Here is a 24,777-nt window from a genome sequence, read left to right as displayed (position 1 = left end):
TCAGATTGTAGATTATAATTACAATGCATAATTTACAAATAAAAATAAACACGAACTGATATATGACGTCTAATCTAAGATGCTAGAAATGGTTGATGATTTATTCGTTTCCTTAGCCTATTGTTAGACACGTAAACAACCCAGCGCACCAGCAAATTGACAAAGAGATATACTCCATTTTTTAAGCGGAAAAGAAAAGAAAATAAAGGCGTGATCCCTAAAGCAACTGCGGTCTCGCTCACGTGTCCCGACCCCAGGTGGGCCCCATCTCCGCCCCCACGGGCCAGCCCATTCGTACCTCCGCAGTCCACACCTCGCCATGCGGGGCCCGCAGCCCACTGGCGCCCACGTGCAGCGCCGTTCGACGTGGACCGAGCCGCGCCGGTCCCCGCGCAGCGGAGCACGCTTCGTGGTGGTGGTGGTGCCGTTTCCCCACTCTGCCCCCCGGCCCCGCGGGAATCGCTTCACGCGCACGCCTCCACCCCCGCGCCGAACCCGGTGGCAGGCGCGTGGATAGACGGAAATCGAGGGGCGTTGTCGTCTGCCACCCCGAGCCGAAGCTTTTCAAGGCTCACGCGCCGCTGCTCCCCTCACCCCCTCGCTCTCTCGCGCTGCGCGGCGCTGCCTTTCCGTGTGATCTCTTCTCGCCTCGCCTCACGCTTCTCTCCCCCCTCCCACTCTCTTCCACCCAAAGAGGCGACTCGATCGGTCTCCCCTTCCTCCGCGAAAGACCTCGGCTTGGCATGGCGAGTGGGGGAGGAGGAGGGTTCGGGGCGGCGGCGGGAGCTGGAGGGCGGATGCCGACGTGGAGGGAGAGGGAGAACAACAAGCGGCGGGAGCGGCGGCGGCGGGCAATCGCGGGCAAGATCTTCGCGGGCCTGCGCGCGCACGGCGGGTACAAGCTGCCCAAGCACTGCGACAACAACGAGGTGCTCAAGGCGCTCTGCAACGAGGCCGGCTGGGTCGTCGAGCCCGACGGCACCACCTACCGCAAGGTACGCAGATCTCGTCTCCCAGCTCCCGGCCACAGATCCGACCGATTCGCTCCCTTTCCTCTCCATCGATTATCGGCCGGCGCAGCTTAGCTTGCTAGCTCGTCGGTGCAGGCTTGCGTGCGCCGTGGGTCGGCTGCTGCTTGTACGGTGTGAACAGTGAACTGCGTAGCTAGCTTGCGTTTTTTCCCTATTTTTTTTGCTCCATTTTTTTCCGGTGGGTGGGTGGGTGTTGCACGTGGAGATGGGCAAAAGGTGCGAGATGCCAGTCTGGACCGCGCACGGGTGGTGTGGTGGCCGGGGGGGGGGGGGGTGTTCACGAATCACGTCGTTGGGGATTTGCCGGCGATGTTGCTAAGTAGATCCTTCAGGGTTCGGCTGTGACGGGTCATTGGAGGCAAACATGAATTGGGCATCCAACTGTTCTAGCGCTCCTCCAGTTCATGTCGCTGTTCCAGCATTTCGCTGTTGGTCCCGAGTCCTGTTTACCTCTCCGGATCTGTAGCGCACTAGCCAAGACGCTGAGTCAATTTTGTTTCTGAATTGCTTGGTTGGTCGTTGGGCTACTCGAGCATTGCTATTCACCACACAATCATATCTGTGTAAGAACAAATTGCCATAGCCCGCCCCCATTGCTTTAAACTAGCTTACAAGACATGTCAAGTAGGTTGCGAATTGCCAAGTATGGGACTGCCGATTAGGATTTGCATTAGAGTCCTGCAAATGTTGTTGGATGAGTAATCGTTCTTGGAATTATCCTGATTACTTTTTTTTTCGTCATATGGTATTTTCAGGAAGTACTAACTGTAAAATAATATTTTTCAAGTGGCACTCTCTACCATGCTGTTTTACCTAGTGATGACTTGCATATTAGAGTTTTGTACCTAAATTGTGCAATGGACTTGCCTGACGAAAACAAATTCATGAATTACTGATTGTGCTGGGAGACTGTTAGTGTTATTTGTTACTCAGGTTGTTGTGTAATTAAATACAGTTAACTATTTAACAAATTTCCAGCAAAAAACAAGTGCCTCTCATTTACTTTCAGCTACTTGCAGAAAGTAGCAAGCCTCTCATTTACTAAAAAACAAGTGCCCCGAATGTTTCTACTGACATTCGAGCTAATTGCGTCTTCATTTTTTTCTCACAGGGAAGCAAGCCTCCAGAACGCATGGATGCAATTGGGTGCTCCGTGTCACCAAGCCCATGTTCCTCGTATCAACCAAGTCCACGGGCATCATACAATGCGAGCCCTACTTCCTCTTCATTTCCGAGTGGTGCATCTTCCCCCTTCCTACCTCCTAATGGCATAGTCAATGGTATTGATGGCAATGCTATCCTACCGTGGCTCAAAACATTCTCCAATGGTACTGCATCAAAGAAACATCCACTGCTCCCACCACTGTTGATCCACGGTGGTTCCATTAGTGCACCAGTAACTCCTCCTCTAAGTTCACCGACTGCCCGAACACCTCGCATGAAAACAGACTGGGATGAATCCGCTGTCCAGCCTCCCTGGCACGGTGCAAACAGTGCCTCTATAGTTAACTCCACCCCACCCAGCCCTGGACGGTCAGTGGCTCCCGATCCGGCATGGCTTCCCGACATCCAAATCTCATCAACTAGTCCGTCATCCCCGACCTTTAGCCTTGTGTCCACGAATCCATTCAGCGTCTTTAAAGAGGCTATTCCAGTTGGCAGTTCATCAAGGATGTGCACACCGGGGCAAAGCGGCACATGCTCCCCTGCGATCCCCGGCATGCCCCGGCATGCAGATGCTCACATGATGGATGCGGTCTCCGACGAGTTTGCATTTGGAAGCAGCACCAACGGTGTTCAGCAGGCTGCTGGACTGGTGAGGGCGTGGGAAGGCGAGCAGATCCACGAGGACTCTGGATCGGACGACGTAGAGCTTACACTCAAGCTCTAGGACAAGCGCTGATGCTTGACATCGCTAACTCGGAGGAATTGCTGTTTTTTTAGTGTATTTCTTCTTATTCATTAATTTCTGATGGAGACCGTGTTCCTTCAGATAGCTTCTTTTGTTGTGATGATAATTGTGTTATTTATGCAAGGGAAGAGCTCGCTCGATTCGAGCAAAATCAGCTCGGATGTACCCGGAGCCCTGGACAGCTGATGATCTCGGTTGGCTGTAGTGTAGGCTCCTTGTGCTGTTGTGACAAATGTAAATTAATATCAGAAATCATTCAGAAATTTGTGAAGCTGAGCTCAATGAGACGTCGTGTTCTTGCGATACCTGTACCTCCATGACCACGAAGTTCATCATGCATGCACACTCAACACAGCGACTGCACGATCGCTAAGCTTACCTTCCAGGCGTTCACCACCGGACGTGAACGTTGATTGCTGCTTGCCGCTGTCAGCGGGTGACGGTGATCACCATGCCGCGAAGACCATGGCGGTGGCTTCAATATGGGGTTGGACGGTGCCGCGCGGTGGACGAAGGACGCTGGGCTGCCGCCTGTCGGCGGTGGTGACGGGGTCACCCTGCTTACTGTTCTACCATTTACCCGTTCGTTCACTGCATCGCAGTCGTTTTCTGTCTTGACTGATCAGACAGTACGAAGTCAACAGCACGCACGGATCACAGCCATGGTCCTCCCCGTTGCCCGGAAATCCTGCTCTCGTGCAGCCGGACTACGCGTTCAAGGCCACACATGCTTCTTCTCTTCCATTTCTGAATGTATCCAGTTGGGCTGTCGCCGATCAGGTGATAGCTACGTGCCGGTAAACGATCACTACATGCTTGTCACACACCACCGGATCGATTGACCTGATCAAATGGAGGAGTCTAGCTGCTCTGGTTACCAACCACGCCTGCTGCAAGCAAGCTTGGAGACAGTTGTTTGCCAAACTTGCGCAGGAATTCAGTCGCCCACTCAGCTGTGACTCGGTGAGTCTTGGTTCATTGTGATGTCGACCCAAACTTGCGGTGTCCTGTCATCTCGGTATTCTGGAAATGCCGTTGCACATTAGTCTGGTCCTAAGTCGCCCAGAACATATTTGAGTACTAACGCATATCAGGAAAAGGATTTTAGCAATGAGGTTTCTTCAGTTCGTTAATCAAGAAATACTGCAAAATCTATCATAATTTGTAGGACTGTTACATGCATGAAAAAAAACATTTCGTTTCTACTTGGATGTTTGTTCCCGGGTACTGAAAATCTGTCGATCTGACTGAAAGAGGACACCGAAACCTGAAACTCCCAAAATGTTGACTTTGAGACGAGCTCAGGTAGGTGAGAAAAAAGGCTACCACGGCGAGCTTACGTAAATCCTCATAAACAATTCATGTTTATCTCTTGTTTGTTCAGTAGGTTTCGTTTTGGCACACGACACAAATTGTAGAGTAGATGGTCAATCCAAGACAATTGCATCTTAGCAGGATGCAGCACCACTTGCTATTAAAAACCAGAGCTACACGGAGTAGAGTAGGGTGTCTTTGTACACAACAGAAAGGCATGATACCATTGAGGTAGAAGGATAGAAGGCTGGGCGAGAGGTGGGAGGGAGCACCGGAGCCATGGAAGAAGGGCGGGACGGCGGGGAGGCGAGGTACGAGAGTTCAGAGGATGGAAGCGCTAGCGGCAACGACATGATCTCCGTCCAGTTCATGCAGAAGGTATGGTTGCGAAATACTACTGCTTTGTTGATGCTGCCGAGCTGTAATCTTGACATCCTTGTGAAAAAATATAGGTGGTTTCTTTAGTGTTCGGTACCAGCAAAGGTGTAGTTGCTGTAGTCATTACATCTGTAGCTATTCGACTTGTACAACCCTGAAGAGTTATCTGAACGATTTTCAGAACATTCAACACACACATGAATCAAATTGCAAATACCATTTTACAAATTTGAGCTTCTGAACAACTGGGGCGTGTTTTGGCCTAGCAAAAAAGGTTCAGGAAAACAGAAACCTGCATAGGTACTAGCAGTACTACAACTATTAAGCGAAATTTGAGTGAGAACTAACTGTTCCTCTGACACAAACACTGCATGGGAGCTAGATCGTTGCAGAGATTTTGGGGACCTACTTCATGATCTTCGCGGGTTGCGGCTCCGTGGTGGTGAACCTGAGCACCAAGGGCACGGTGACGTTCCCGGGCATCTGCGCCGTGTGGGGGCTCGTCGTGATGGTCCTGGTCTACTCCGTCGGCCACATCTCCGGCGCGCACTTCAACCCCGCCGTGACCATCGCCTTCGCCACGTGTGGACGCTTCCCCTGGAAGCAGGTAGCAAGATCTTCCTTTTCACACGTACTACTGACCTTCTCCGCAATCTGAAAACGATCACACATCCACAGCACTTTTATCATCTCTCTTTTACTACTTGCAAAACAAACGACGACAATTTCAGCATTCTTTATCAACACTTCCGCCGTCGTATGCTGTTTTCAAGAAGTGGCAGTTCGTCGAGAGAAATGTTGCAGGTGCCGTCGTATGCGGTGGCTCAGGTGCTGGGATCCACCCTGGCCAGCCTGACGCTGCGCGTGGTGTTCGGGGGCGCCACGGCGCACGAGCACTTCTTCGGGACGGCGCCGTCGGGGTCGGACGCGCAGGCGGTGGCGCTGGAGTTCGTCATCTCCTTCTACCTCATGTTCGTCGTCTCCGGGGTCGCCACGGACAACAGAGCTGTAAGAATTGCAGCATCGATCTCCTACTACTTTCTGCATTTGATTGTTACTGCTAGGACACAGTGAGTAGTGTGAAGCAACTGACGCTTTGCCGATCGTAACACAGATTGGTGAGCTGGCAGGCCTTGCCGTCGGTGCCACCGTCCTGCTCAACGTGCTCTTCGCCGGGTACATCCAATTCGCAATTACCTCAAGAGTCACAATTATTTTGTCAAGGAAAAATAACAACAATCAATTAATGAAATAATAATAATAATAATGTTTTTTTTTTTTTTACTTTGAGACGGGAGAGAAAAGAAACTAAACTGGGCTGATGGTGCAGGCCCATAACGGGGGCGTCGATGAACCCAGCGCGGAGCCTGGGCCCGGCGATCGTGGCCGGCCGGTACAAAGGCATCTGGGTGTACATGATTGGGCCGGTTTGCGGTACGGTGGCGGGCGCGTGGGCCTACAACCTCGTCCGCTTCACCGACAAGCCGCTCCGGGAGATCACCAAGAGCGGCTCCTTCCTCAGGAGCGCTCGCATCAGCAGCTAGCTCGGCTCCCTGTCGTCGGCCGGCCTCCACAACCTATTTTTACAAATCTGTTCTTGCTTTTATATATATATATATAATTATGCATGTTTAACTAAGAAAAACTTTGTTCAATTATTTACTTGTGAAAAACTTCATGTCATGTGTTAATAGGCAGCTAGCTAGCTGCAGTACATACACCAGCAGCTAGCGTCGTATATTCCTCTATTCTTTTTTCCTCCGTGATTACCGTGTACAGGTTTACGCGCGTACGCATGCATGTGCGGCAACATGGAGCACCAGCCTAGCTCCATGCAATACAGCTCAAGACCACTAGTTATATATCACAAACAAGCACACATACATATATGCACGTCGAGTCGTAGTTGTAGCAGCAATTCTGTAGTAGCAACGTACCGCGCGTAGCTGCAGCTAGCTAGGGCACGGTGCTGGTGTTCGCGACGGCCGGATGACGAGTCGCTGGCCACCAGGTGCCGCCCTCGAGCTGGCAGGGGTGAAGAAACGGGGGCGCCGAAGCCGTGGTGGACGGCGAGGTTGCGGGTGCAGAAGTTGCGCCGGAGGAGCGGCGGCAGGTCCACGGCTGACGGCGCAGCGCGCCATCTGCTGCGGAACAGCACCAACACCACACGGTGGATCCCCACCGGCTACCGAGGGCACTCGTAGCAGATCACCTCACGACCTGCATGTATGCATGCGAAATACCTACCAGCCACAACATATAATTAATACACACATATCCATCATACCATAATCTACTGAGGTTTTCTATCACTAAAAAGTTGAGCGCATAAATTATATTGTTCTGAAGCCATGAAAAGTCGGGAGCTTGAGATCTATCAGGAACCCGCATAAATTACACTCTTTGTTCCTTTTTGTTTGGTGTTTTATGTGTGTAGTCAAACTTTCGTGTGAATGCACAAAACTACTATATGCATCTTGATCCATTATCAGAAGCACTTTCATAACAGTGTAATTTCATTAACAAGCACAATATATGTCATGGAGACCATATAAAGTCAGGAAGAGTTGCCATACTTATCAGCATTTACAATTCATACTAGCACCATGTTAGATGTGTCAAATAATTATACGGAGTTGGTTACGTATAGGATTTAAAGTTGTATTAGTGGTATACAGTGGAGTAAGAGTAGGACTCCAGGTAGAATCATAATAGGACTCCTGTATTTAGACCTTCTTATAAATATGGGAGGAAGACTGATGTTTGTAACCATGATAGCATAACGATAGGTTTACAAGGGGTGACAGTTCTGCTGGGAACTTTGGGAAGCTGTCGATGTTGTTAGTTGGGAAGGAGCGCCTGTAGTCATATCCCAGGAACGTAAACTTCGATTGAACCTCGTTAACAAATATCATGCCTCTGGTATCATTTGTGATCGTGTGCATCGTCTTGGTAGATCGATAAGTTGCTTCTGCTGATAGCTAATTTTCTAACAAATAGTACCAGAGCTATGGTTGAATTAGATATAGAGGCGGTGTGTGAAAGATCATGTGGAGACGTGAGGATTCTGCATGTACAAGACGTTGTGCAATGCACGAGTGGTGTGAGGCGGACACAATGCAAAATGGAGCATGACGGCGGCCGATATGCATACGGCTGCGGTAGGTTGGCGTAACTCGTGAGTGTCGGTGGCAGCTAGGGTTGCTAGCTGGATTGAGTGGTCGAAGAGGCAACACAAATGTCATCGTCGGAGGCTCTCGGCTGCGGTGTGCGCGAGGCACAGAAGAGGCATCGTGCCATGCGATGGCATTTGTACTGAAGGTGCAGACGTCGTGCAACGGTTGCATGTGCCGACGACATTGAGCGATGGAGGCCACTTTGGGTCCACATGAAGGCCAGAAGAGGTGACGATGCATGGGTATTGTCGTACAACGGCTATGCCTTATCCTAGCACTCGGTCAGGTGCGCGTGCATTCGATAGTCAGAGCCCGAGTGGCTACTGGCCCAAGCGATGCACGCATGTGGTGTGCGGAGCGGTTGTTGGCCCAGGGGCGGGAGGGCATGCGGCCCAGGAGCGGCTGAGGAGGGCGCACGACCAAGACGTGGCATAGGCTAGCCGATCTGGCTGAGAAGGTGGCCCACAACCTAGGAGGAAGGCTAACGCAGGGCAAGGCGGTCCAGGAGGGGCAAGCCTTGGCCCAAGCGCGGCCAGACTAGGCCGTGGCCCACATGGGCAAGATGTGCGTGCGGCTCATGTGGGCGCGTGAGGCAGCCCAGAGTGGGTAGGTGAAGGCGCGACTAGGGATGATAATTTTCCCCGTGGAGGCGGGGATTCGCCCCGAATGGGGCAAGGGTGGGGCTGGGTTTTCCCCATGGGGCGGGGCCTTGAGTTTGGGTTAGGGCTGGTTTTTCCCTCATGAGGCTCCATGGGCCTCAACCCATTTACTGATATGCATCCTAAAGCCTAGTTAAGCCATATATATCCCTAAACCTAACCTCCCGCGTCACGCACTCCAGCCGCAGCCGTCGCATGTCACGGTGTCACGCACTCGACACTCCACTCCTCTTCCACTCTCCATATCCAGCCGCCACTCTCCAGAATCCAGATCCAACCTCCACTCTCCAGATACAACCACAGTTGATGCATGGATGCAGGCACGCCACACACAGTCGTTGGCTCACCGCTCATAGCTCATAGCCTCTAGGGACTATGGCACGGTCGCACGGGCGTCAGCTGTCGGGGGTGCACGACCTCCGAGTCTACGACCAACACGCCAGCACGACCGCCGGTCGCCAGGGTGCACGGCCTTTGACCAGCACGCCAGCACGACCACACGGGTGCACGTCCTTCGACCAGCACGCTAGCGGCCAACGCACAACCTCCGTCGATCTATCTCGCTCCCTCCCTCCCTCCCTCTCATCTCTGACTCCTCAATTAGTCAATTGCTTCCTTGCCTGTAATCTGTTAGTAGAATTGTAGTAGTGCTTCTCATAGATCTGCTAGTAGTAGTACTTTGAAAGACTCATCTCCTTTATGAATATGTGATTAGCACCTTCTGTTAAATTCGTGTTGAATCTGTGATCTGCTAGTTGTTCCTAGACTTTGTGTGTAAATGTTGCATCCTTATATGAGAACTAGCTATATGTTCTTGGCCTTGGTCCCTCCACCTGGACCTTAGCATTTGTGTTGTGCACTTGTGCCTAGCAGTGATTAGTGATGCAGTGTCAGGTTCCTGAAATTTCTCTCCATAGCATAGCTGTTCGTTTGGAACCTTTCTACAACTAGTTGTGCTGATTGTGTAGGCAAGTTCTTTGATTGAGTAATACTTTCTATGCTTGTTTTAGACACTATGAGTGAATGTGTGCAGAACATTTATTGACAGAATCAATTTCTAAGTTTTCAACTCCCAAAATGTGGATGTTACACTGCCATTTTAATAAGGGAAAATTGAAAAAATGCCATTGAAACAAAAAATGTCATTGTTCATGTGTCACTGACATAGTGGAATTTTCACTGTTTAGCATCATTTTTCCAAATGGCCCTTTTAAAATACTGCCATTTATGCATGTAGGAAGGTTTTGTATTCTGTCTAGGCTTGTTTTAGAATAGTTTAACTATTTGGCTATTTGCCTTTGTGCATACATCACAACAATCAATAGTTTTTTGTAGCACCTATGTGTGCTGTCCTAATTTGCCCCTTTGTTTTTGCACCACTTGTTTGATTGTTGCAATGGCGACCACTAGCTCCTCCCAAGCTGCAGCAATGCCTTCCTCTAGACCAGATCCTGAGAAAAACCAAGTCCAAGGTGGTGACATAGCTCAAGGCCAACTGCAAGTGCTAGAATCTCAAGGTAATGATACAGAGATGCTAGCGGCATCGAAAAGGAGAAAACTTAAATCTTCAGTGTGGTAGGAATTTGAAAGATTGCAAGTAGGTGGCAAATGGAAAGAAGAATGCATATGGTGTCATGTTAAGCTAGGAGGGGAAACTAAAAATGGAACCACACACTTTCATGATCATCTTAAGATATGTCAATCTAGGCAGGTTAGAAAAGGCCTTAAACAGTCAACATTGAGATTGTCAACTGACGCTGATGAAAAAGTTAGTGTTGAAAAGTACACTTTTAATCAAAATGTTGCGAGGAAAGCTCTTGCACTTATGATCTGTGTCTATGAGTACACACTAGCTATAGTTGATCATGTCGGTTTTTGTAAGTTTTGTGCAGCAATGCAGCCATTGTTTAATGTTGCGACTAGAAATACAATTAGGCAAGATATCTTAGACATGTATTGAGTTCAAAGGGAGTGTATGTTGAAATACTTTCAACAGTTGGAAAGCCATGTTGCCATCACAGATATGTGGACAACTGATCATCAAAAGAAAGGGTACATAACAGTCACAACATACTTTATTGATGAGAACTGGAACCTAAAAAGTTTTTCTTTTGAGTAATACTTGAGAACCTGTCACAATTCTTAATTGCTATGCTTGTTTCCATTTTTATGCTGAACCAAAATTTTCTTTTGTTATTAATTATTTTGTAAGTTTATTTATGTTCCAGCCTCACGTACTGGTGAGGTTATACTTGATGTTCTTCAATATGTTCATGTTGATTGGCACCTTGAGAGAAAGGTCTTCACTGTGACACTCGAAAATTGCACCACCAATGACAATCTGATGGAAAAAAAATGGAAGATAAGTTGCCTCTTGACTTTCTTATGTTAAAAGATAAATTGATGTATATGTGTTGTACTGCACATATATTAATTCTGATTGTTTCAAATTTTGAAGGCTCTCACGTAAAAAAAAAAACCTTAAATCGCCAAAAAAAATGGCAAGGAGGCGCTATAACACTGGGCTGCGGCGGCTCTGTTCTGGGTCAAGACGGGAAAGAAGATGGGCTATATATACTGTAGGATGCTATCAGTACCGGTTTAAAGAGGAACCGGCACTGAAACGCCACTATCAGTGCTGGTTCTTAACTCCAGACCCTCGATCGCGGGTGAAAGTTTTAGAACCGATACTAATACCACTTTCAGTACCGATTCCTTTGAATCGGTACTGAAGGTGGCGGCTATTACATTGAGTTCTGTAGTAGTGTTACAATGAAACTCATGCGTGCATGCTTCATTTCCGAGTCGCAACATTCGTATATATTTCGATAATCCAAGTCAAATTTGCTACAACATAATATATATATCCATGCCCAGGCAACTACAGTTTTAGTTGGGCCTAGCTAGGGTCAATAGCTCATGAAATATCGAAAAAGAAACTAAAATTGTTCAAGAATTTAAAGGCCCTAGTCTAGGGATCACTTTGTTTGGCCCATCTCCGTTACTGGGTATCAGAGTGGGACATGATCACAGTAATTTAGCAAACACCTTTGCTGAAGCTTGGGAGCATCTTAAACCTTGTTCGAGGTATTTGGTGGTATAACCATCGCTCACGGAGCGGAAGGTTAAACCTTCCTTTGCCTCAAAAAAGAACTTTTTTTTTGGAAAAATTATTGCTATTAGTACCCAACACGTAGCAGACAGACGTACTGGAGTGTCCATCCCGGCGAGAGGGATTTGGATTTGATCGCTTGCAGCAAAGGAAACCACCCTGCAGAACAAAACGAGCAATCCAAATGCAAGCATGCCTAGGTTCGGGTTCCCTTACCAACCGAAAACGAAATCAATCCATGTCTGGATTGATCTGCACTCGGCGCAAGCCCAGCGGAGGGAAGGATGGCGAGGGCGACGACGGCGTTTGAGGTGACGCGCTTTACTTCGGTGGAACAGTCATGGAGGATCGTGGTTTCTTAATTTATATTTCTATAAAATAGATGAGTTATAATATATTTAAACAATGTTAACTGAATATCTTATACGATTTTAAGACATTTCACAATTAAAATTGGTTTCTCATCTCTCCTCCTCTTAATTGCTCAAAAACTTCCAATCAATTTATAAAGCCACAATTAATAGACACTATTAGCATTAAAACATCAACACACTATTGTTTTGTTACATCTGTAGGGGTACATCTTCGGCTTTTGTTTTTCAATTATTATTTTTCTGTGAATTTTTTTGCCCATGTCATCGTTAGAGATAATACCTCAAAACAGATCTAATTCTAGTCCTAATTGGATACAACCCCAAAAATATGACTATAAATACAGGACACCCATATACATGTAAACTTATATTATTATAGTTGAGATTATCTCTCGTAATTTTTTCATTTGTATTAGAGGGTTTTCCACGTCAATCACATGCTTCTTTCGTCCAATTAATCCTAATCATTATAATATTATTGATTTCATGTGTAGTTTTTAGTCGTAAAAAAGAAGAAGTGACTTTGAGTACGATTGGTAAAATCTTCCACCGAACTTCACTTCCTTTGCTTGAACTGCTGATCACTTCGACCATAAATTCGTGAGAAGAAAAGTAGGTAATACAAATCCTTAAGTTTAGTGAATCATGATAATCGCCACCAAATGTACCCTGTTTGTAATGTTAAATAGCAAGTACAAATAGCGTGCAACCTTAGCTCTAATCTATAGCACGCAGGATGCAGCTAGAGATCTCACTCGACACGGTAAAGATTGATTTACCAGCCGACACCGATCAGGTCAATTACTTACTCCGATTCGTCTTAAAATAAGACTTGTGCTTACATTATAGCACTGCAATGTTCAATATTTTTCAAACGGGTATGAGTAAAGAAAAAATAAAGTCTCCCGCGCGAAGCCGAAGACAAGCCTCGCTGGGCCGGAGGAGGCCTGGATCGTGTCCGGGGTGGGGGAACACACTCGGACATACAAACCGGGAGTTTAATGAGAAATTAAATTGAAATGTGTTTTAGTTTATATGTGTCGAGTGATTGATAAAGTTAATAATTTAGGATTTCATAAGCATATTTATGTATTGTAATTATGATAATATCTAATCAAAGTTCTAGAGAAAATAGAGTTGATATTTTTATTTTTGAGTCCAATTTTTTTTTTATCTCACCGATGATTCCACGTTCAGAAAAGTGAACTTGCCGGATGGTCTGGCGCTCAGGAGGTTTCACACTGGAGTATTTCAGTGCAAAAGCAACATTTAGAGTATACACTGGATGGTCCGGCGATGGGAAGCTGGGAACGCCAGGCTAATTTTTTCTAAAGAGGTTGCAAAACGGCTTTTGGTGAGATTGTACTCACATGATGGTTTGATGATGAGCAGAGTGACTATCGGAGGTTTTACCGGAGCATTTTTCAGGAGGTTTATAGAGAAGGAAAAGATGTACACACTGTATGGTTGGTGCTTTTACTGATGGTGACACCGGATCATCCGGTTTTCACATTTTCTGTGAGATGAGCTTTTTGACTGATGATTTTGATTTTGACTAATATTTGATGGAGTTGGATATATGTTTGTGCTTGTCTCATGATGTGTAGGTAATTGATACAATTTGACGGTCGACGACAGGATGACCAGCGCTAAGTGGGGTGCTTGGTGCCAGATGGTCAAGGAAGCTGACGAAGTCAAGGATGATCCTAGTTGTATACGTGAAGATTAAGCAAATCATGAGAAGGTTGATGAAGACGGCGTGTTGACAAAGTCAAGCCAAATGGATGCCGGTACAACTGACATGACGACCCGAGGGATCGGGAGTGGGAGAAACTTGCTGACGGTCAAGATCACAAGACGGAGTACACGTGTCGACATCGGGATACTTGCTTAAGGTGTAAGCAAGTGACGGTGAGTCACGCTTTGAGAAGCGTGCGAGGTACTTTCGCGATTTGGCCTCAAAACCTTGGAAGGATTGAGTACATATGGCATCATCACAAAGCTTACGTTGAGACGAAATTAAGTCATGAAGTTGCCATTGTCATTTGATGGACATAGAAGATATTGGACCAAAATGCACCGGTGGTAGGTAGGAGTGCATTGGAAGTGAATGATATTTTAGAAATAAGAAAAATTAAGGGCTACGTAACCTCCTTATGCCTATAAATAGATGGGTAGAGCTATGTAAGAGCCTTAAGCAAGCCACTTGTGCGTTGTGTGGTAGTGTTTTAGGAGAAGGACAGAGGAAGACTTAACATATGTATTAGGTAAGAGCTTTTGTATGCGATACGTTTGTAATCCACCGAAAATAAGATTGATCTTTGTAAGTAATGAAGTTTATTTTTTTTCTCCCATGCTTGTGTTTATCTCTTTCTAGTTTCCTTTTATTGTCTCCTTTGCTTGGTTGCGAGTTTTTCGGTTTTGTTGCAATTTTCGTATTTTCTTGAGGCTGAAATTTTTCATCATGTTGAAGTGGATCTTCTTATTACTAAAGGCATAAAATTCACATTTAGATTTGATCTTGAATTCTCATGATTCTAAATCATTAACTTGAAGAGTTCTTTTCACCCGGTTCTTATCTCTTTGGATTGAAATGTTTATTTCTAAATTGCAAGCTTTTATGTGCAATGATGCATGGATTGGATTTCAATGTAACCTAGTGATACCATCCATGAGAGCCATATTATCCTAGATGATCTTTTGATGTAACATATTTCTCTTGAGTTTTTGTTTTCGCATGTTGTTTTGAGATGCGTTGGATGAAAGATTACGAAAAGACCATCCGTTTCGGAAGAAATTGGTAATGCGTATATTCACCTCACTCTAATCATCATTCTCGATCCTACAGAGGAGGGGCATTACATCGAGGTAGTGGGCGCTTTGAGCAGTCGACATGGAGGAAGGGAAAGGCAACAGTGTGTGCGGGCGATTGCAATGCCAGTGGCGACCCCAATGGCTATGGGAGCAGAGGCATGATAGGTGGGGGTAAGGGTAGTGGAGGTATTGCGACAAGAAGATGAATTCATGGTTGGGCGAGAGGAATGGTATGAGCAAGGAAAACGATAGGTGTGATGGGTTCCCGACGTCGCGGGGGTTAGCACAGTAGTCCATTAGTGAATCTCTAGATAACTCTACATCACTTGGTATGAAAACGGTGGGAAATAATCGAAAAATATTTTAAATCACTTTCACTTTCATATTTATTCTCAGAATCGAAATTAGAAACGATAATGTCAGAAACGATTACGATATCAGAGATATCAGAAACTTTAAAACCGAAGCCATCAGAATGAAAATATATCGAATATGGTCGGGAACCGATAGTTTAGATAAAAACACCATCCTGTAGAATATGACTCAGACGACAAGTGTCCATACAATCGTCGAGATACGTTTAAGTATCGACCCTGCAACGACATAACTCATAACTCGTCTATACGACAACACTGTTCTTAACTTGAGTACTCGAATAACTCTTACTCGACCATATAAGATACAATATATTCGCACTACAAATTTTATAATCCATTCAATATATTGATACCACAATGCAAAACTATTCCATAAGTACCACAAAATGTACTACAACATGAAAATTAAAAAACACATATATTATATAAAAAATTATAAAATGACTAAGGTGTAGCCGAGCATCTTACAATTTTAAGGCTTTTTGACTGGTATGAAGTGGAGGTCTATAAAAATTAGAATGGTCTAAATCTGAAAAACAGAAATTATTCAGAGTTTGCTCAGAAAATATCGGTGAAATATGGTATTTTGAAAATAAAATTGGAAATCAGGCTACATTGTTTTCGTATTTATCAATTCAGAATGTTCAGATTTTATACAAGTTCTAGATAAATCGATCAAGAAAAACCAAAAAACCATATCAGTGAATTTGAGATTTTACAGTTCCATTTTCATCCCTATCCATCACCCAAAATGGATATCAATATTGTTGCTCCTACCTTACCCGGTAGTGCGGTGCAGTCGTTTGGATTAGTGCATAACAGGGCTCAACTAACGACAATTAACCGATATACAGTCGTCGTCAGGTCGAACTTATACATCACATAATTGTCCTCGTGACTGTCCAACAGATTCAGAATACCGCACCAGCAAAACCACTGCGGTACCAGTGGCTTGGAATCTTCGCCATTTTATCGTCTTCTTCCACACAAGCAACGTAGTACAAGTTACACAGATCCCCTAGTTAATCAGGTCCAAGAACTGCTACTAGTCTACTACTGCTATCTGTCTGCTTCATCTTCTCCAAGCAATCCTCACGTCTCTATCACGTCCTGCCTAGCTAGGTAGCAGCTAGCACTGTACTTACCCTAAGAGCTACGATTCCTCACCATGGAAGTAGAACATCCAACACACCAAGCTTGATTCTTGCAAACCTGCACCACTTCTAGTACTGACGAGGACGTTCTCCCTCTCTGTCACGTTAACATCTCCTCCGACGCTTCGCGGCCGCCGCGAAGCACCGGTAGGGGTTCTCCGGGGATGAGATGTCCGGCACGAACAACGCGGCGGCGTCCGTTGCGCCGCCGCCGTGGTGTGGTACCTTGTGCCAGTGGAGCCCCGAGGCCGTGGGCGGGGAGGGGAGCTCCGGCACGGACCAGTGGTGGACCTCCGGCACCTGGCCGAAGAAGTCATGCCCGTTCTGCGTCGACTCGGACGACGACCGGCCGTTCGGCGAGCCGTCGGTGCTCCCGAGCTTCCCGCTGTCAGCCTGCCAATGGACGTGCCAGTGTCAGGTTGAACTAGCAACAGTGTGCATCAGATAATCAGAGATTGGTTTTGGCTAAGAACATGATTTGTGATCAGAAACATGTCAGACGCAGGCAGTTGCCTCAATTTTAGGGAAGCTCACTTAAGCAACAAGATCAATTCTGCCAAAGCTGAAACTTTTTAAAAAATAAACTAAAATTGCTATCGACAATTGTTTTTTTCTTTTCAACATTGCTACCAGAAAGTGTGTGCCAAGAGAACTGTGCAACAAGATATGGAAATTTGTGAGCTTTATTCGGTGGAATGCTGAAAAACCAGTACTGACCTTAGACGTGCCATTCTCAGTGAAGCCGAGACCGGCGTTGAACTCCGAGAACCCAAAGAACTCGTCCAGCTGCCAGTCCTGCATGGCCCCGGTGACGCCACCCTGGTCGCCGAACGCGGCCGCGACGGCACCTCGGGGGCTCCTCTTCGAGGGGGGTTTGGTCACGACCGGCTCCGAAGGCCTCGGCACCGGAGCGCTGAACTGCTCGTTGACGACCGACCAGTCGGGCAAGTTGCCCGTGACGCCGACGTCTGGGCCGGCCGCCCAGTCGATGTCGATGTCGTCGTCGCTGTACAGCGGCGCTGGGCTGCTGGCCCCCTTCTTGGCGGGCGGCAGTGGCGGGGGCGTTTGAAGGGGAGCTGCTGCTGCTGTGGCGTTCGGTGGATGTGGCTCTGGTTCTTGGGTGCCGGGCTGGAGGCTGACCTGGACGCCGGTGAGGAGAAATCTGCGGTGCGCGGAGACGAAGGCGTTGGCCGTGTGCACGGCGACGTCGCAGCTCCGGCAGAGAATTGCGCGGTCCTCGACGCAGAAGAAGTAGGCGTGGGACTCCTGGCGAGCCAGCCGGAAACAGGTGAATCGTCAGCCGTCAGTTTGCTCGGGGCCAAAAAATATCTTTCTTTTCCGAAATTGCACTGGAACATACCTGGCATATGTCGCAGTTTGGCTCGGAGACGACGGCGGGTGGAAAGAGGGGCAGGCGGTGGTGCTTGCCGGCGAGCCGATTGGCGGCGTGGACGTCGCGGTCGCAGCTGGCGCAGAGGGCGGCCTCGTCGGCGCAGCAGAGCACGCGCGCCTCGGCTGCCTCGCACGCGGAGCAGAGCACCTTCATCGACCAGCTACGGCCACGACCATGAACCAATTCGCGGCTTCCGAACCACGGCCGGCTGCTGCCGCGAAGGAAGGAGGCACAGGAGAGGGTGGATGGCGTTGCGGCCGGAGTGGAAGAGAAGAGAAGAGAATAGAAGAGAAGAAGGCGAGAGATGCGGTGCGCGTTTTGTCCGGTGGCTCGCGCTGGCGTTGGCCGGCTGGATCCCGATGCGGTCAGCGTCACGCACGGGCGGTTGGGAGGTGAGGTGAAGCTGCGTCGCGGCAGCGGTGGCGGGAGATATTTATCGCTGGCTGCACCGCTGGCGTGACCGCGTGAACGAGCCTCAGCACCGGACGGACGGGGGAAAATAATCTTACTAGGCCTGTCCACACACACACACACACATATATATATATATATAAAAGAAAATAAAAAATAAATAAATTATATATAAGCAAATAAAAAATAAATAAATTAACATGTCAAACTATGAATTAAATCTATATCGTAAATATATAATATATCAAACTATCAATTATAAGATTATTTTTCACCTAGAGGCCCGCGAGGCACGCTGCATGCCGGCTTGGACATCCACGTCGGCACGTTGGTATATGCAGCTGGCCATCACAAGGGCCTGTGTGGATCACGGTAATTTCAATTTCAGCTCGAATTTCAAATGAACGACATTTCACAGTATGTCTTTCTCCTTGTGGATATTTAAAAGCTGTGGTTGTCAAAATACATAGACCTGTGAATATTACGTTGTGTCTGTTATCAGCGCCACCTAGTACATACGTGCATGTCTTTTCAAGGGCAAGCGATGAAACACATCACACCATACGATTTGGACGGTTATCCAGATTACGGTCGGCCGGCCTCGGCCCTTTTCACTAGCGCGGCATGACCAGGCAATATATGTATTGTTAGAATATATAGACTTAGTACATTATATTTATCTGTCCTATTTAAAAAGTGAGTTATGTCTTTTTTTACTCCGGTTCGATTCCCGTTCTGCTCCCTTATTTTTGTTCTGCTCCCTTATTTCTGTTTCGTTCCTTCATCAACGACCTGCCTCAGTCGAACGAGCACGACGCCATAACCGTCGCCCCACGTCTCCCTTCCCCCAATCGCCTCCTCAAGCCACGCCGCCTCCTCCCCGTTTGCTCCCTCTTGATTGACACCCCTCCACATTCGGAGCTGCCTTAGCCTCCTCTTTGTCCTCCTCCAACAGCAACCATGCCGCCCCACTTGCTCCCAGCAGTAGAAGTGGGCGCCCTCCGATACCGCCCAGTCTCCCCTATCCCGTCCCCTACCACCTCCATCGACTGCATTGTCCACCGCCTCCGCAACCTCAGCCTCGTCTCCGACGACGATGAGCCCTCCACCTCCATGACCACCGCTCTGCCAGATAGCTCCTGTCCGCCCGCTCCACCCAACCACTCGTCCCATGCGAACCACTCTCCCTATGTTCACCCCTCCATGCGAACCGCTCTCGTCCCCTCCCACTCGCATGACCACTCGCAGGATATGGAGGGTGTGGGCAGGTACTCAAACCTTCCAGTCTACCATGCCCCACACCGCCGCTGCGAGGCATCCCTTTGATGCTCTAAACGTGTGGGGGTGAGGCGTGCTCACATGAGGAGATCGCGCTCGCTTCTCGCACATGAGACCGGGGAGAGAGAGGTTACCCTCCGGCGCTCTAGGAACATCATGAGTTGGGTGTGGATTCAGCTACGGAGATGGAGACGGGTTGAGATTTGTTTTGAGGAGGTGGAGGGAGAGATAGCGGCGTCCACGAGGCCTGGGGAGAGGGAGACTAGCATCTCCGTGTCCTGCAACCTCCTCAGTCGCTTTGTCCGCCAGAACAGCGCCATAGCGGCGGAGCTCAGCCTCAGGATCAAAGGTGAGCAGCGGTGCTAGCAGTTTCAGAGGGTTTTACTATTGACATCTGATTAATTTTTTCTTGTGGTTTGTGGGGAAGAATTGCAAATTTTGTTGTTTTCAGCTCTATTGTTGCAAAAAGATTTCAGTTTTCTGGGGGTTTCATGTGAGGTCTGAGTCGATGTTTGGATCTTGGGGGTGAAATTCACACCTTTCCGGCGTCTGTACCTGGAAATTTTGAATCGCTGATTCTGTTTTGGTTTGGTTGCAGGTGAAACCGAGATACAGAGGTCGCCAGCGACGATGAGCATGTTGCCCAGAGTGGAGGGCGAGGAGGCGGAGAGGAGGAAGGAGACCATGGAGTTGTTCCCATATAGCTCTGTGTTCGGCGTGCAAGACGTTGTTACTGCCTCAGATGCTTCTAGGTACTACTACTACCTAGATCACAACATATTGCTCCATTCCGTTTTAGCTTTGTGTAGCAGTTCTTAGGTAGTATTAGCTCTCCTTCGCATCGCCTCGCTACTCTGTAACTCCCTTGCAGCGGCGCCCTACGAGCCCCCCGTGGGCTCATCTGCCTCTGTTAAATCCCTCCTCGTCTCTCTCCTCCCTTCTACTTCCCACTCCCAGCCCTAGCCCCTGGTGGGTAAGGAGACCGCCGACCTCCTCAGTGGAGAACGGGTTCACGAGGGCCAACGCGCCGCTGCTCGGTGCTTGCAAGCACGACGAGGCCATGCACCTCTCACCGCCGCAGTGCCTCTACACAAGGTGAGTTCTGAGCTGGTTTTGACACGCCATGCACCTTTCGAATTCTTGATTGATCGATTGCGTCCATACAGCTGTAGTAGCAATAATTCATCAAGTTGCCTTGATTCCATCATACAGTTGTGGCATAACTCATCGAGTTGCAGCAATTCCCATTTTTTTTTTGGAAAAAATTGCACTGATTTTACCGAATCAATTTTGAGCTAAATTACTATTCTATTTAGCCTTGTGGTTGGTAAATCGCTGATATATTCATGTAGATTAATCATATATTCATATCAATCTTGAGCAAATTCGTTCCTTCCATCATATATTCTTGTAGCTTAACCGTCAATATCATATATACAACTGAGCAAATTTATTGTTTCTTTGGCCTTTTTAGAAAGCAAATTACAATGTTCTTACATTTTCTTTGGCCTTTTGATTCCTTAATCTCGAAGAAACTGATCAATTTTCTTTTCAAACACACGCAAAGAAAAAAACACTCGTTGCTAATGTGATGTATTGTATGTGGAAATAAACAAATGCGGAAGTAGAGTTTGAGGTACTATCGTACTTGCCGGAATTGGGGGCAAACAACTGCGATCAGTTGGTAGCAGCAACACTTTCACCACAGCGTGATCTCTCATTATTGTAGTACTTCATCAGAAGGAACAATAGTTAACCATAGTGATGAGATATGTTTCCCGATTAAGCAATTCATCAGAAAGCTAATGATGTTTATGAAATTTTCTTTGAACAGTGCGATGCTGGCCAAGACAGACGAGAACGACGAGGCGCACATCGTTCTGTGCCGCATGCTGATGGGCTGGCTGGAGGCTATCTCTGCAGGGTCCTCCCGGTCTAGCCCCAGCAGCGATGACTACGACAGCGCCGTTGACAACTTAGTGAATCCACAGTGGTACATTATGTGGAACAAGGACATGAACACAAGGATCCTCCCACAGTACGTGGTCAACTTCAAGTAGAACTGTTGAGAGGAATATGATGCTCTCAAATATGCATAAACTGATTAGTCATTTCTCATTTGCCTTTGATTTTTCAGTTTGCCCAGGAAAGGAAGGAACCTCGCGGGATGCAAGCCATGAAGCCAAGATTTTCTGAGGTAAATATTCCTTGCATAATTTGTTTCTGCTCCTGCGTTTTTAGATCAAATGACAGATGATCTCCTGCGTGATTTCATAACTGGATTTGCATTGTTTAACCTTGAATCTACATGTTATTTCTGAGGTGGTCTGAAAATATTATTATGACATATTCTCTCTGCGTAAATCCGGACAATAAGACAAGCACATTTTGTTGTCACTTTCTTTCACAAGGTTCTTTCCTATTTCTGGAATAGCAAGTTTTAAGTTCTTTGGAATCATTTTTGTCTTTTGGCTTGGTTGTTTACCCTACTTTGCATGAAGCCAATTTACAAAAGCCTGATAAGGCATATAGCATGATAATATGTGAAATAAACTGACTCAGAATTTTTGCAAGGGACTATTTTATGAAATCAGAACAACTGTGGACCATAATCTTGTCTTTTATGTGAAAGTCTGCGTAAGTCCCACTTCAAATTTCATCCTTCAGGCATCGAATCGTTTATTTCAGAACAGTGAGAAATAGAGTGAAGGATGTAGTGATGTACTAATGGCCTGCTAGAATGCATGCTATGTTCACGTCTAATAGTTATCCGCTGACGAAAATCCTAATTATTGTTCAATTCAGTTGAATGTGCAGCATTGTCAAATTGTGCAAAGGTGATGTTCTCTACATTATAATGGTTTGTGTTCTTTTAAAAAAAATGTAAAATGATTGTTTGAATCGATGAACCTGATTTGGCTAAGTGTGTTGTTAATCCTTGGTTGTATTAAGTTTAGAAGTTGGCTATTAGGGGATGTCCAATCAAGAAACACTTGAATCAACTATAGAGAAATTAACAACCACTTGAATCAACTATAGAGAAATTAACAACAAACATGTCTAGCCATTGCGAGGGGAAAAAATATATTCTATTGCTATATTTGGCATCAAATTTGGAGCCGTTATAACGCAAGAGCACAATACTAATAATTTCTAATAAGCCTTAAAGGCCTAATTATACAAGAGAGATGTGTTTCTTTAGTCCCATCTTGCTAGTGGATGTGAATGGATGCTAACTTAAAATTTTTTCTCCCCCCTACCCACTTAGCATATATAGATGAGAGTACTCGAAGAACACACACGTGTTCGCTCACCTGCCGTAGCTGGGGCACATGACACTTGCATGAATGGTACGTCGAAATCGAGTCCAGATGCTTGCTCAGGTCCAGCTTTCTTTTGCGGTTTTATTCCTTTTTGTTGCATGGGCAAACAGATATTTTTATGAAAATTGTGTCGGTCAGAACTCCGATTATCGGCGTAACCAACTTCGATCGTGGTGCGTCTCAACTGCATGACTCTCCCTCTATATATACATGTCAGTCGCCGTACAAAGATGAGACTCGAATTGCATATTTACAATTAGGATTTTACCAATCTCTCTGTTGCGCCGTTGCACGTAGACTACTCTATCCCGCTGCGTAGGCGTGCACTGACGAACGGGGTAGCAAGTCTTCGGAACCCGTCGCTCTTGGTATCCTATATCGGGAGAGGGCGAATAAGGTTTTTGGGAAGCGTTCATCACGACTGCTCACGATCTATTTTCTCTATATCATTATGTGCTACTTTGTCTACATTTCCACCGTCGTCGCTGTTTGCTATATCGAGATTAACTTCGACTACTTCATCTTCATCATTGTCTACTGCATCGATATCATAGGGGCTTCTTTATCTCATGTCACTATCGGATACATACACTACAATCATACTCGAGTGTTTAATCGAGCGAACTAGTCAATATACTACTCAAGTGTTTTAGTCGATATACTTCTCGAGTGAGCTAGTCAAGATACTTCTCGAGTATCTAGTCAAGGCTGATTGAGGTCAGTTGAATTCTAGTCGATTCTACTTAAATCTTGTTAGAGCTAGTCAAGCTAGTCGATAATTACTTATATGTATCTATTTATATTCATGTTATATAAAAATTAAATTAAATTAAATATGAAATTGCTATTATTTCCAACATGTATACTCATCCGATCCATAATGCCAATACCTTTCCTCCCCTTGCAAACCTTTTGCAAATTGCTTCGCAAATTGGTCACCCGGCCGTGACAGGATATTTTCATGCACTCACGTTCCCTTTTCGTTCTTCTTTCCAAATAGATCGAGGATGAATCACTTTCTAAGAAGATGTAAGGACAAGAATGGTCCTTCCACGAGCACATGCTTGCATACAACCTGCAGTGCGTCCCTAATCCTTCCTTGAGAGCGCCACGCTCGCTCGTTTGTAACAGTTGCCGCTGCCGCCGTCTTTAGCACCAATGCATATTATCTGTTTGGCAGAACTTTCACAACAGTTTCTCGACTACAATTAGAGGAGCTCTGTCAAACAGTAAATTTTAATTTTTAGCTAATTAAGTAGAGTCCGTAGGAATGATTATCTGAAATAAACTAGAAACTGAGGATCTGAAAAAAGGAATTTTTTCTGATTCGAATGACTTTTTTCATATAGTTTATTCTAGAGAATCACTTTCAACCACAGAATCATTTTTCCCATAAAATCACTCTTCACAGAAAATTCGAATAAGAAAAAGCTCTATAAAACAGATCTTTAGACTCTTAGCAGACGAAAAACCTTCAAAAGTCATGTAAGTGATTCTTTTAACATGTAAAAGTATAGGCAATGATCAGATATATTAATTTGTTGGGACCACGCATGTTGATGACCTAAACATCAAGTAAACACGCAGAACCAAATCATAAGCTTTCTCAAGAAGCTACTTTTTTATTGTTCTTAAAAATATGATATTTTTTAAGTCGTGGATTGAAGTTAGGACGAAGTTCAGAGTATTGCTAGATAAAATCTTATGTTTGCTGCAACTGTTTCGTAATACCCATCAGGGAGTTAAATTGTGTTCGTCCGTAGAGCGGCAGAGGGCGGGCGGGATCGAACAGCCAAGCTGTGGGCTGCGCGTGCCCCACCCTGGAACGGCTCGAACTAGCACTCCTCCTGCCAGGTGAGCTCCCCAGCGAGGCCTGGAAATATCATCGGAGCTCGAGCCACTCGTCAGGAGCAGCCAGATAGTTCTGCCCCGGCGTGGCCACTGCGGTGGATGCATGCAGTGCATCTGTCTGCCCCGGCCCAGAAGAATGTGGAAGCGATATGATGATCGATCGATCGTGCATCATCATGCATTCCAGCCGAGATCGAAGCTTGCACATCGCTCTCCCGAC

The 24,777-nt window shown here is 46.5% G+C and overlaps 4 protein-coding genes across 4 annotated transcripts; 3 read left to right on the top strand and 1 right to left on the bottom strand.

Moving 5' to 3' along the window:
- The first annotated feature begins 585 nt into the window (after positions 1–585).
- On the top strand, positions 586–3,219 carry LOC133898974 (protein BZR1 homolog 2-like). Its single transcript, XM_062339818.1, has 2 exons — positions 586–995; positions 2,143–3,219. The coding sequence occupies exons 1-2, from the start codon at positions 744–746 to the stop codon at positions 2,920–2,922; spliced, it is 1,032 nt and encodes a 343-aa protein (XP_062195802.1). The 5' UTR covers positions 586–743; the 3' UTR covers positions 2,923–3,219.
- A 1,058-nt stretch (positions 3,220–4,277) lies between these two features.
- Positions 4,278–6,495, top strand: LOC133898981 (aquaporin NIP1-2-like). Its single transcript, XM_062339831.1, has 5 exons — positions 4,278–4,635; positions 5,018–5,242; positions 5,440–5,643; positions 5,750–5,811; positions 5,966–6,495. The coding sequence occupies exons 1-5, from the start codon at positions 4,537–4,539 to the stop codon at positions 6,177–6,179; spliced, it is 804 nt and encodes a 267-aa protein (XP_062195815.1). The 5' UTR covers positions 4,278–4,536; the 3' UTR covers positions 6,180–6,495.
- A 9,499-nt stretch (positions 6,496–15,994) lies between these two features.
- On the bottom strand, positions 15,995–18,162 carry LOC133898964 (B-box zinc finger protein 22-like). Its single transcript, XM_062339807.1, has 3 exons — positions 17,662–18,162; positions 17,019–17,567; positions 15,995–16,694 (listed from the first exon to the last, which is right to left on the bottom strand). Exons 1-3 carry the CDS (start codon positions 17,845–17,847, stop codon positions 16,407–16,409), a joined length of 1,023 nt encoding a protein of 340 aa, XP_062195791.1. The 5' UTR covers positions 17,848–18,162; the 3' UTR covers positions 15,995–16,406.
- Positions 18,163–19,539: 1,377 nt separating this feature from the next.
- LOC133902501 (uncharacterized) lies at positions 19,540–21,725 on the top strand. Its single transcript, XM_062344114.1, has 5 exons — positions 19,540–19,732; positions 19,982–20,135; positions 20,362–20,478; positions 21,218–21,421; positions 21,521–21,725. The coding sequence occupies exons 1-5, from the start codon at positions 19,540–19,542 to the stop codon at positions 21,561–21,563; spliced, it is 711 nt and encodes a 236-aa protein (XP_062200098.1). The 3' UTR covers positions 21,564–21,725.
- Positions 21,726–24,777: the final 3,052 nt, after the last annotated feature.

The sequence above is a fragment of the Phragmites australis genome, chromosome 2, assembly GCF_958298935.1.
Source record: "Phragmites australis chromosome 2, lpPhrAust1.1, whole genome shotgun sequence".
NCBI lineage: Eukaryota > Viridiplantae > Streptophyta > Magnoliopsida > Poales > Poaceae > Phragmites > Phragmites australis.
The sequence above is the reverse complement of the archived record's forward strand: the minus strand, read 5'-3'. Positions and strand labels throughout refer to the sequence as shown.